Source organism: Heterodontus francisci, chromosome 18 (assembly GCF_036365525.1).
Source record: "Heterodontus francisci isolate sHetFra1 chromosome 18, sHetFra1.hap1, whole genome shotgun sequence".
NCBI classification, from domain to species: domain Eukaryota; kingdom Metazoa; phylum Chordata; class Chondrichthyes; order Heterodontiformes; family Heterodontidae; genus Heterodontus; species Heterodontus francisci.
Window position 1 is genome coordinate 40,719,859 of NC_090388.1, and position 13,233 is coordinate 40,733,091.

General features: G+C 41.9%; 1 protein-coding gene across 4 annotated transcripts in view; it reads left to right on the plus strand.

The window, feature by feature from the left end:
• The window catches only part of LOC137379568 (dedicator of cytokinesis protein 4-like), a 545,491-nt gene that overhangs the window by 243,806 nt on the left and 288,452 nt on the right, over positions 1–13,233 (plus strand). For all 4 annotated transcript variants that reach the window (XM_068050580.1, XM_068050582.1, XM_068050581.1 and 1 more), the window contains exons 14-15: positions 6,339–6,463; positions 10,952–11,114. In XM_068050580.1, the coding sequence (XP_067906681.1) occupies positions 6,339–6,463; positions 10,952–11,114 (288 nt within the window). The remainder of the gene's footprint in view (positions 1–6,338; positions 6,464–10,951; positions 11,115–13,233) is intronic.

Below are 13,233 nucleotides of genomic sequence, written 5' to 3' on the forward strand. Positions count from 1 at the left end.
TAACAGACAGAAAAAGACCAGATGATAAATACTTTGAAACCTTAATTGGTTTTGTGAATTTAAATAACTATCTCTCAAATTCAAAAGGAGCTACCAAACATATATTTGAACAAATTGCGTAATGGTCCAGACTTTGAGGTCAGCAGTGAAGGAGCAGCACTCACCACTGACCTCGACAAAATGTGCCTACAAAGATTTAGAAGGCTCTTGAGCATCGATATCCTCATTTCAATGTCCGTTTTAATTTGGCACCTTCTGCAGGGGAATCTGTGCCATTCAGCTAAAGGGCAGACAGGCTCATCAGTCAATCAAATTGAAGAATTCTCATTGTCAGCAAAGCAGAAGTAAAAAGCAGGAAATACAAATCACATTTCAATCTTTGTGCCGAAGGCAAAATAAAGATTGGAATATACACATAGGGTTAAGGGAGAAATATACATATTCGAACAAAAACTTTCATTAAAAAAGTTATAAATAATCTGCAATTTTTCAATGTTTTTATGGAATGAGTATCCACACTTCTAAAATTAGTTTTTTCAGGGCCAGAGAGGTTGTTGAGCAGTAATTATGACTTGTTAATTAGCATTAAGCACTCCGTTACTCCTGATTGAACAAGGCATAACTTTAACTTTGCTTCTTAAAGTGAGAATAGTGTAAATAGTTGAAAATAACGATTTCTAATGATGCCACCTGCAAAGACTTACAACAGAACACCCTGTAGAGGATTCGGGCATCACTGACAGAAGCTTGCAGATTTCCACGCTTGACTGCAGACACCAGAAGTTGCTGTCAGTTTTATACAGTAATAACAGCAAACGCTGACAGCCTTGCCGTTATTACCGCCACATATTCCAGGCAATTATGTTTGTATTTAAATGAGTAAATATATCATCAGAGCAAGGTGTCACAAATGAACAGGAATATTCTTCGTAGTTTAAAGTTGGCTTTTACCTTTATGTACTATGACAGAATTAAATAAATCAATAATAAACTAAATATTAAACAAGAATGCTTCATTTTATCACAGCAGTATTTGGCACTGAGCTCTTTATCAAGGGTACAGTCTTGAAAAGCAATGTTGAAAGACTCTGCTCAACTGACATCATGATGTGCACTGGAAAAATTTTATCTCACCACAGCGATAGGCATACTGCTTTAAAAACATCATTGCAGTACAGCTTTGATTTTTCATATAGGTTTTAATTTAAATTATGATTTGTAAATCATTTTTAGTTGCTTCATTACAAATTGCCCTCCCCTGATGTGCTAGATCTGTCAGTACCTCGGAAATGTAGGTTTTAAGGAAAGAATGCATTTTTAGTTTATTAGCAAGGGGCAACATGTATTTTATATATATGTTAGCTGCTGTATCCTTTGTTTCTTCATGTTATGTTAGTCTATTTCATTGCTTTATGTATTATAGTCATTTGACTTCACAAATATTTTAGCACTTTTTTAACAGAACTGGTATGATCTGATATTAAAATTTTATAAATTCTGTATGTATAATGCTACAGTTCATTTTCCTTACCACTTCCATCAGAAAAGGGTAAGGAAAGTTAATTTCTTAACCCAATGTCAAGATGTAATAGTGTTGAATACAATCTTAGTCCAATATGACTGCAGATAATCTGAAAGGTAGCTCACATATGGTTTAGTATTTTGTTTCTCTACTTGGACAGTGTACCGCAATAATGTTAACAATAGTTATTTGCTGCTTAGTTAGTGAGACGTTTTGAAAATATATTTGCCTAAATTAACTTGGTTGGAATTTAGCCACAAGAAATAAATCTTTAAAATGGTACAAAACAGTAGCTGGGTCAGGGAAAGCTGCAAGAGGATGTGAAGGATTAGGTGAAATAAGAATGCAGAAAAAAACATGAAACACTTGAAAACATTTTTAATGCTTAGTTGACTTGCTTTCAAATTCAGCAGACGAGGAGAACTCCCTGCACTTCTTTGATTAGTTCATGGGATCTTTTACATCCATCTGACCAAGCAGATAGGGCCTTGGCTTGGTATCTCATATGAAAAATGGCAATTTGCCTCTGGCTCATTGGTGACTAGTACTTTCCACCCCTGTTGTTGGACTGTGCTGCTGTTGCTAGAGGCTGTGTGCAGATAACTCAGTCTTTGTAGCCTGTATTGCAGTAAAATTGGCATTTCCTGATATTAGACTGAGGTTAGGAAATTTGTCTTGTGAGTACTTTCTGCATTAGGAATAGCAAGCTAAAACAGTGGGGGAGACATATGCTGTTTTTAATCTTTTCAAGATTACAGCAACATTTCCACACCCATTTAGGCATTTAACAAAAAAAGTAAAATGTTTCATTTTGTTCTGAGGACATTTGGGGCGGAATCTTCCCATTCCCATGGGGGTGGGCTTGAAGGTGGGACCAGGAGGAAATGCAGATATATTATCTTCAGGTCAGTGGGTCCAATGCGTCCCTCTGGGCAATCTTCCCTGAGGCGGGTCACGACCAGCAGAGGCTACCCACCTGACAGTGGCAGATAGTCCATTTGCATAAATGCCATATATGGGCTGACTGGGTATGCTGCCAGGATCTTCCACTGAGGACCAAGCCCGGCAGGTGGCTGAAGGTGGCTTGCCAGCAACTGGCCAGGGAAGCCTGCGCGGCCTTTTATGTTCATCTCCCCTACTGGAGCCGTGGCCATCAGCTGGCCACAGCTGCGACTGCCAGCCATCAAGTGGAGGGTTTTCCTTCCATAGGGGTGGCCTGGCAGCTGTGTCCACTGTTACTTATTAAATTTAATACCTCTTCAGACGGCACTTCAAGATGGCAGCACCCTCACGTTTCCCCTCCTGCAGTTGCAGCACCCACCTCTAGTGGTGGCACTGTCATCGTTACAAGGCTGCAGGCCCTCTGATTGCACGCAGCCTCAGGAACAGGAAGCCACCCTCCTTCCTTAATTGGACTGTGTCCCGGAAATGGCCTCTTAATTTGGACCCTCTGGGAAGCTCTCCCAGGTGGGCACACTGACAGCCAGTGCAGGGTAGGGACCAGGAAATGGTCCCAACTCACGCTCTTCAGACCATAAGATTCCTCCCTTAAGGAGTCAATTCCAGCAGTGGGAGAAAACTTCCAAAGCAAAGTATTCCCAATGAGATATTCTGAAAATAAACTGAAAAGAAAATCAATTATGTGGTAGGACATATTTCTGCATTCAAATTTTCTCCATCTTATAGAGAGCTTCCATTTCAGATATTGAGCATCAGTTGCTAATGCAGTCACATTGATGACCAGGTCAATCATCAATTGAGTCCAGGATGTAAATCATGAGGAACATAAGCTGTCAAAATTTAATGCCATCTAGTACTGCAGTTATTGGGCCATTATTAAGTATTATTGATTACAATGCCTCTTGACTGGCAACCAGAATGATCTTGGATGTCAATCTGTAGGGCTTTCTTGCAGGTACTCATTGACTGGCTTCATCACTAGAATAGTTGCCAACTGGCTGAACGTCTCCTTAGAAGAGTGATAACAGATTTTTTTAAAAATGAACATGACCTGCTCTAGTAGAGGTATTTCAATGTTTAACTGTATTCCTAATGTGGAACTAAATTGACCTGAAGATAGCTGATGCACACAAACAGGATGTTTATTCATTCATTCATCATGAGGTAACAACTTCCACCAGTAGAGGGCAGGGGCCTCTCTTATCATGACAACTGTGTCTGTAGTTTTACATAAATACAGAATTGGGACATACTTTGTGTGTGGGAGTGCTTTGAAACTGCTCCTCTCTTCTATAATGCTATCCTTATATTTTTGCAGTATAACAGCAAATTAAATATTCAGATTCATTCAAAGCTCAATGGGTAAATAAATTGCATTATGCGGCACATACAAAGCAGGAAGGTTTGGGGCTTTGAGTTGAGTTAATGATTTCATCGAGACAGCAACAATACTGCTGCAATGCACTTCAACACTCCAAGCTTTAGAGGAGGAAAAATCAGCAGGATCCTACTCCTGATTGCAGTCAAGTGAATTCTAATAGAAAATTGTCCAGTGAGGAGTGTGATAGCTAAAGTGGGGATTGCTTTTTAGAACACATCCAGGACTGCTTCCAAGATGGTTTTGTTTCTAAGGGAAGAAGCATTACTTGATTTAGTTCTAGGAATTAAAGTCTTACGTAACTGATGTGATGCAATTAATGAAAAGACACTGAAGGGTGCAGATGACTAGAGGATCGGAATGCAAATAGATAAAGGCATTAAAAATGCCATTGGAAATTTGGGGCTTTATTAGTAAGAGTAAAGAGTATAGTGAAGTAGTAATTATGAATTTATACAAAATATTGCTCAGGTCAGAATTAGAACATTGGGATGCATTTAATGGGTACTCCAGAGATGGGCTAGGAGGCAGGGGGACCCATTGTAGGTGGCGGGGGATGGACTGCCCGTCGCCTTCCCATTACACTGCAATTAAATTGGGGGCGGGAAAGGCCTTCCCTGGGCCTTCCCACCCACTGCCAAATTGAGGCCTTTAAGAGGCCTATTATTCGCCCATTAAGGGCCTCTTCCCATCTCCGCTGGATAGGCCAGCTGTGGCAGTGGGGGCGTGGCCAGTAAAATGAGGCAACCTCCCTGGGGGTGAAGGGCCCTTCTCCATGGTCAATCTGTGGCCCACAGAGGACCCCCCCCCCCCCCCCACCCTGCGGAAAACAACCCACCTCCCTAAGCACTCCCCACCACACTCACTGCCCACCCTCCCTCCCCGCATTGCTGGGGTCTGCCAGACTGACTCCGGTGACCTCGCCTCACTTACCTGAGGTTCGGGGCTCCAGCACTGAGCCTGGTTTATAGATCTCCTCTATTACCAGCAGTGGCCACTGTTCCCTGTGGCACTGCTGATGGTACTTACTGACAGGCAGCTCTTGGAGAAGGGATCCCCCTCTTTAAAGGGATGGGGATCCCGATGCCGGGGAGTTGATCGCCTGAGTGCCATTAAAAAGGGCTAGGGTGAGAGTGGGCTCCAAATGGCCAAGGCGATATTCCCACCACCTTTTCTGCCCGGTGCCGAACGCCCCGCTGGCTCCACTAAATCTAGCCCATTGTGTGCAACTTTGGGCACCGCATTAGAAAGGACATTAAAGCCTTCGAGAACATTCAGCATTGATTGACTGGGATGATGCCAGGCATGTGAATCTGCAGTTACGAAGAGAACCTTGAGATACTGGGGCTATTTTCACTGGAACAGGGAAGGCTAAAGGCAGATGTTATAGTGGTTTATAAATTTATAGAGAGTTTTGATGGAGTGAATAATGAAATACTGTTTCCAAGGTGAAACGTTGTTGATGTGGGGTCATCAATTTAAAATTGAGAGTGAGGAGAGACGTTGGGAGAAATTTCTCCAGCCAACCATTAAAGCATGAAATGTTTTGTCACATGGAGTGGTGAGACAGAGAGGATAGTTTTATTTAAGTGAAAATTGGGTTCATATTTGAAGCAGAAAAAGATGCAAGGCTATGACGAGAGCACAATGCAATGAATTATTTCTGGATCGCTTGCAACATGGAATGATTGTCCTCCCTCTTTGCTATAAACTTGTATGGTTCTATACAATAGAATACCCTACTGAGTCACACACACAGAATATCCTCTTTAAGGGAGTATCAAAGACTCTGTATCTGCAGCTGTAACCTAGGTTAATGTGTAGAATCATACAGCACAAAAGGAAGTCATTTAGCCCCACAAGACTGTGCCAGCTTTCAGAAAACGATCAATTAGTCCCACTTTCTTGCTCTTTCCCCATAGCCCTGCACATTTTTCCTTTGCGTAGGTTTACTGCATTTAGGAGACACTGGGCTGGAGCTACAATGCTCACGATGTGTTTTAGTAACATGCAGTTTTTCAATGTATCTAATACTTATTCATAACTGTTTATCACAGTTACATTTCAGTCTCAAATGTAATTCTTTTCAATTCCATGTATGTAATGAAACTACTTTAAGGATGACATCTTGGTCTTAGGAGATGCATTTGATTTTCCCCACCCCATCACTGAGTTCCCGATCCCAGCCCCAGAATGAAGTGCTACATTTAATCCAAGAGCTTCATCACTGGGGACAAGAGAGAAAATTGGAGGAAGGGTTATCCCAGTGATATTTAAACCCTACCTTAACACAATATGGGAGCAGGTTAACTGCCTGCCTCTCAGCCACTGTCGATGCATGGTTCAGAGTGTCCCAGGTACAGGTTTGAAAATAAAGGGGAGTTTATTCAACATATTTTTTTTACAGAAATCTTTTAATTTTTAATGAACCTCTTAATAAAGTGTATTAATATTGCATATTTTCTATTGTTTACTCAGGTGACATCAGAAATGACTTGTATGTAACACTGGAGAGAGGGGAATATGAGAAAGGAGGCAAGAGTGTGGCCAGGAATGTGGATGTTACAATGTATGTTTTAGATAATGAGGGGCAGGTCCTAAAGGTAAATAAAGATTTTTTTCTTAATCTATAGTGTTCATATTTTTATAATTTAAGTACAATATTTTACCACGAAAGCCCTGCCACAAGCGTCTGCATTTTGGGGGAGAAAAGTGTTTGTGTCATGCTGACAAGTATATTAGAGTCATAGTTATACAGCACAGAAGCGGGCCCTTCGGCCCCATTTTCCAGAACTTTGCCCATAGCCTTGTATGCTATGGCATTTCATGTGCTCATCTAAATGCTAATTAAATGTTGTGAGGGTTCCTGCCTCTACCACCCTTTCAGGCAGTATGTTCAAGATTCCAACCACCCTCTGGGTGAAAACATTTTCCTCAAATCCCCTCTAAATCTCCTGCCCCTTACCTTAAATCTATGCCCCCTGGTTATTGGCACTCCCGGTAAGGGAAAAAGTTTCTTCCTATCTACTCTATCAATGCCCCTCATAATTTTGTATACCTCAATCAGGTCCCCCCTCAGCCTTCTCTGCTCGAAGGAAAACAACCCTAGCTTTTTCAGTCTCTGTTCATAGCTGAAATGCTCCAGTCCAGGCAACATCCTGCTGAATCTCCTCTGCACCCTCTCCAGTGCAATCACATCCTTCCTATAATGTGGCAACCAGAACTGTACACAGTACTCCAGCTGTGGCCCAACTTGCGTTTTATACAGCTCCATCATAACCTCCCTGGTCTTATGTTCTATGCCTCAGCTAATAAAGACAAGTATCCCCTATGCCTTCCTAACCACCTTATCTACCTATGCTGCTGCCTTCAGTGATCTATGGACAAGCGGACCAAGGCACCACTACGTATTGTGCCCTGGAATGGGGGGCTTTCTTTGTTTCACAATGGCTTCCTGTTCTCCATCATATCTAGCAGAAGAATCCAGGTGCTTCTGAAAGGAGGGAGCAAGAAAGAAATAAGAACATAGGAACAAGAATAGGCCATTCAGCCCCTTGAGTCCATTCAGCTATTCAATTAGATCATGACTGATCTGTATCTTAACTCCATCTACCTGTCATGGTTCCATAGCGCTTAATACCCTTGCCTAACGAAAATCTATCAATCTCAGTTTTAAAATTTTCAGTTGACCTAGCCTCAACAGTGTTTTGCAGGAGTGAATTCCAGATTTCTATTACCCTTTCTGTGAGGAAGTGCTTTCTGACATCACCCTGAATGCCCTGGCTCTAACTTTAAGGTTATGCCCCTTTGTTCTGCACTCTACCACCAGAAGAAATAGTTTCTCTCTATCCTGTCGACTATTTTAATCTTCTTAAATACCTCAATTATATCACCCCTTAATCTTCCTATTTAAGGGAATGCAATCCTACGTGAGGATTGTATCCTTGCGACGAGGGTCTCAACATCTGGCAAATGTGACGCCGAGAACCCCACGTTGCTCTTCTGTGGGAGGCCCGCCGAACCACTTGCAAATTAGGCACTTAACTGGACAGCGGCAGACCTTCCACAGGATCAAGCACCCCGGTGAAGGAAGTCCTGCCCTATGAGAGCTGCCGGCCAATCAGAGGCCAGCAACTCTCTAACTGAGCAGCGCCACTGCGGAGAGGGTAGCTGCTGTGCTGGTGGAGAACCCACCCAAGGCCCAGAAGCGCCACTGGACCCAGGCCACAGGTAGGTCAGGGCGGGAGGGGTCTTGCAGGATGAGGTTCATGGGGGGATTGGGGTGTAGGAGGGTTGTCGATGTCGAGTCCCTCGTTCAGGCACTGTGCCTTTTAACGAGACACCACCCCCCCACCACCCCACCCCCCCACCAACCAGAGCCAGCAAGCACCCCACACGATTTTTCCTGCCATGCTTCTCATGCAGTGACAGGGCCGCCCGCCGCTTGGCTAAGTGCAGCGGGATGAGGCCATTCACAGACCTTCCTGTCCCAGACTTAATTTCAGCTGAGGCAGGGCTCTCCCGCACCCCCCACCTCCAACCTCCACAGCCCCACCCGATTATATGCTCTCACCACCTCCAAACTCGCCACGGGGGAGAGAATAAAATTCCCCCCCTAGTCTTTGCAACCTATCCCCATAATTCAACCTTTTTAGTGTTTGTGTCATTCGGCTGAATCTACACTGCATTCCATCAAGGCTATTATATCCCTCCTGAGGTGTGTTGCCTCGGATTAAATGCAGCATTCTAGATGGCATCTAACTGAAGCTCTCGACATCTGTGTTGTAACTTCCACCCCTTTGTATATCAGCCCTCTTGAGAAAAAGACCAACATTCCATTGGCCTTTCAAATTATTTTTTTGTAGCTGTCCACTGGTGTTTCGTGATTTCTGTACTTGGATTCCTAACTCTCTATGATCATCCACAATTCCTAGCTTTTCACCATTTAGAAAATACTCTGATCTAACTTTCCTATGTCCAAAGTGCATTTTGCAAATTAAATCCATTTGTTTTTCCTGATCACTTAGTCTGTCAGTAATTCTTTGCATTCATCTAAACTATTCACTGCCACCACTAGTCACATCCTGCCAATGTGAGTATACACACATTATCCCTACTCTCTGTCTCTATTCATTTATTGGTGTCATCTTCTTCCCAGAAGTTTGACTGCCATGGAGCTCCACTTTTTTCTGTCCTGTGCTGCTCTTACACATTCCGCATAGGTCAACTGCCTCCAGTCCATTATATCCGTCATCCATTTTCTCTTCTGCTTCTGTCTTCTATGTTTCCCCTTGATCTTTCCTTCCAATAATGGTCTCTATCTACCTTCTGTTCTAATGATGTGACAGTAATATTGTATCTTTCTCTCTTTGATGTTGGGCACTAATTTCCTGTTTTCTCCAAGCATTTCCAGCACTTCCTCATTAGTCTTTCTGTCTGTTTAGGATATGCTCTGCCTCCTACCACCTAACCAATTCCCTATCCAAGCCAATAGGTTGTCTCCAATTCCATGTGTTGTCATTTTTGTTCACAACCTCTTAGGTGGAATCTTGTCAAATTCCTGCTGGAAGTCCATATAAATAAAATTCATAGATATTCCCTTATTTACCACATTAGTTACCTCCTCATAAAACTCAACTAGGCTCATTCAACGTAACGTACACTTTACTAATCCATGCTGACTCTGATCAACTCATATTTGTCTACATGTTGAGTCACTCTTTCCCTAATAATAGTTACTAGTAATTTCCGCACAACAGACATTAGACTAATAGGCCTATTATTTCCTTGTTCAAATCTCTTACCCTTCTTAAATAGTGGAGCGCCGTTGGCAATTTTCCAATCCAAGGGCACAATTCCTGAATCGAGAGTGTTTTGGAAGATCATGACTAATGCATCAACAATTTCCTCACCTACTTTTAATACCTTGAGGTGGAAACCATTTGATCCTGGCCATTTGTCTATTCTTAATAATGAGTTTCTCCATCACCATGTTTTTACTTATTTGTCTAGTTTGTCCCTTGATTTACTTTCAGTTTTCCTTGTATCTCTGGGATTTTATCCTCATCCTCTATTGTAAAGATCGATACAAAGTAGCTCTGTAGTAGGTTTCTGATTTCCAATTACAGTATCACCTGCGTCTTTGACTAGGGGGTTCACTTTACTTTTAGTCACCCTTTTTCTCTTAATATATTTGTAAAAACCTTTCGTGTTGTCCTTGCTATCCCTTGCAAGCTTTTTCTTGTATTCACCTTTTGCGTCACTTACCACTTTCTTTGTCTGCCTTTGCTGTTCGTAATATCTTAGTCTGCGGGATCTCTACTATTCTTTGCCTTCCTATAAGCCTTTTCCTTTAGTTTTTTTCCCCACTTTCTTTGTTGACCAAGGTTGTTTAATTACACAAGTAGAGCTCTAGTCCTTATGGGGTATGTACAGGTTTTATATAATACCAAACGCTTTGTTGAACACCTGCCACTATCCATCCATTGTCTTATTAGTGGCTCTGCTTCATCTAATGTCATCAATTTCTGCCTCATCCTTCCAATGTGATCCTTCCCTAAATTTGAAAGGTTGATTCACGACTTGCCCTTTCTCTCTCAAGTCTAATATTGAATTCTGTCATATTATGGTCACTGTTAGCTAGGCATTCCATACTGTTAGATAATTGACTAATTCAGGCTCATTACTCATTATTAAATCTAGAGTAGAGGTTAAATTCTCTCAGGCTATTGTACCAACTTCGACCTGTTTTAAATAATGTATGTTTCTCAACTCATGCTCTATAAAGACTGCCTGTGCATTTTTGATGGATGTGATCTCTTTTGTATGATGCTGCTTAAATTAAAAAGGTTAACAATAAATGGATACTAATAAAATTTGAAGTCTTTTTCTATTTGACTAAAATACTTGGAAGAACTTGTTTCATATCTGTCTAATCAGATGCTTTCTACGATCAGTTTTCAATCAATATAACTGTTTTATACTCTGAATTCTGTTACAGTTTATTAGATTCGGTTCTGATTTCTTTTGTGCTGATAAGTAAAAGCATTGTAATTCCTTGACCTTCAGAACTGTTTTCCTCCTTGTTACAGGACTGCATTTCACTGGGATCTGGAGAAACTCCAGTGAGTGAGCACCATTCCTTTGTGCTTTATCACAACAATAGTCCCAGATGGGCTGAGCTGCTGAAGCTTCCTATTCCTGTGGATAAATTTAGGGGCGCACATGTCCGTCTGGAATTTAGGCACTGTTCCAGTAAGCATCATTACATCATCTACTTATGCACTGAAAGTCCTATTTGAATAACTAATTACTACAATCTTGTCTGAACTGCAAGTATAAATGAGAAAAGTTTGTCAGATTTAATGTAGCCAACCTGCTGAGGAATTAATTCAAACTGATTATGCTTTTATGATAGATCGCTACACATGTTCTTTACTATCCAATTTGTCAGATGTGTCGCAAATTCACAGCATCTAGCACGTAGGTCCCTTTCCAGCTTTTGTCAAAACAGTCCAGTGTAACTATTAAAACATGCAGAAGAGATTAATGTTTGGAAGATTGTTTTGTATTCCTGTTAATGAATTCAAGTTTACTAATACTTGTCCCAACGGAAATCAGAGTGTGACATGATTAAGTAACATGGTCATATAACACCTTAAAGAATAAATGTAGAATAATGGACAGCATGAATGAGAAGCTCTGAATTCTAGACCTAGTGAGCCCATTGGGTTATTTTGGGTTAATTCTCAAATATACAAATTTTACCATTTTGAATTGAAACATAGAAACGTAGAAAGCAGGAGTAGGCCATTCGGCCCTTCAAGCCTGCTCCGCCATTCATTTTGATCATGGCTGATCATCCAACTCCGTAAGCTGTTCCTGCTTTCGCCTCATATCCTTTGATCCCTTTAAACCCAAGAGCTATATCTAACTCCTTCTTGGAAACATACAATGTTTTGGCCTTAACTGCTTTCTGTGGTAGCTAATTCCATAGGTTTACCACTCTCTGGATGAAGAAATTTCTCCTCATCTCAGACCTGAATGGTTTACCCCGTATCCTTAGACTATGACCCCTGGTTCTGGACTCCTCCACCATCGGGACCATCCTTCCTGCATCTACCCTATCAAATCCTGTTAGAATTTTATAGGGTTCCATGAGATCCCCGCTCAGTCTTCTGAACTCCAGCAAATATAATCCTTACTGATTCAATCTCTCCTCATACGTCAGTCTCACCATCCCAGGAATCAGTCTGGTAAACCTTCGTTGCACTCCCTCTACAGCAAGAACATCCTTCCTCAGATAAGGAGACCAAAACTGCACACAATATTCCAGGTGTGGCCTCACCAAGGCCCTGTATAACTGCAGCAAGACATCCCTGCTCCTGTACTTGAATCCTCTCGCTATGAAGGCCAACATACTATTTGCCTTTTTTACCGCCTGTTGGACCTGCATGCTTACCTTCAGTGACTGGTGTACGAGAACACCGAGGTCTCGCTGCATATTCCCCTCTCTGTTTATAGCCGTACAGATAATAATCTGCCCTCCCATTTTTGCTACCAAAGTGGATAACCTCACATTGATCCACATTATACTGCATCTGCCATGCATTTGCCCACTCACTCAACTTCTCCAAATCACCCTGAAGCCTCTCTGCATCCTCCTCACAACTCGCCCCCCCATCCAGTTTTGTGTCATCTGCAAATTTGGAGATATTACATTTAGTTGCCTCATCTAAATCATTAATATATATTTTGAATAGCTACAGTCCTAGCACCGATCCCTGTGGTACCCCACTAGTCACTACCTGCCATTCGGAAAAAGACCCATTTATCCCTACTCTTTGCTTCCTGTCTGCCAACCAATTTTCTATCCATCGCAATACACTACCCCCAGTCCCATGCGCTTTCATTTTACAGGCTAATCTCTTATGTGGGACTTTGTTGAAAGCCTTCTGAAAGTCCAAATAAACCACATCCACTGGCTCTCCCTCATCAGCTCTACTAGTTACATCCTCGAAGAATTCTAGTAGATTTGTCAAGCATGATTTACCTTTCGTAAGTCCATGCTGACTCTGTCCGATTCTACCACTGTTCTCCAAGTGCTGAACTATAAAATCTTTGATAATGGACTCTCGAATTTTCCCCACTACTGGCGTCAGGCTGACTGGTCTATAATTCCCTGTTTTCTCTCTACCTCCCTTTTAAACTAGTGGAGTTACATTAGCTGTCCTCCAATCTGTAGGAACTGTTCCAGAGTCTACAGAATCTTGGAAGATGACCACCAATGCATCCACTATTTCTCGGGCCACTTCCTTAAGTACTCTGGGATGCAGACCATCAGGCCCTGGGGATTTATCAGCCTTCAATCCCA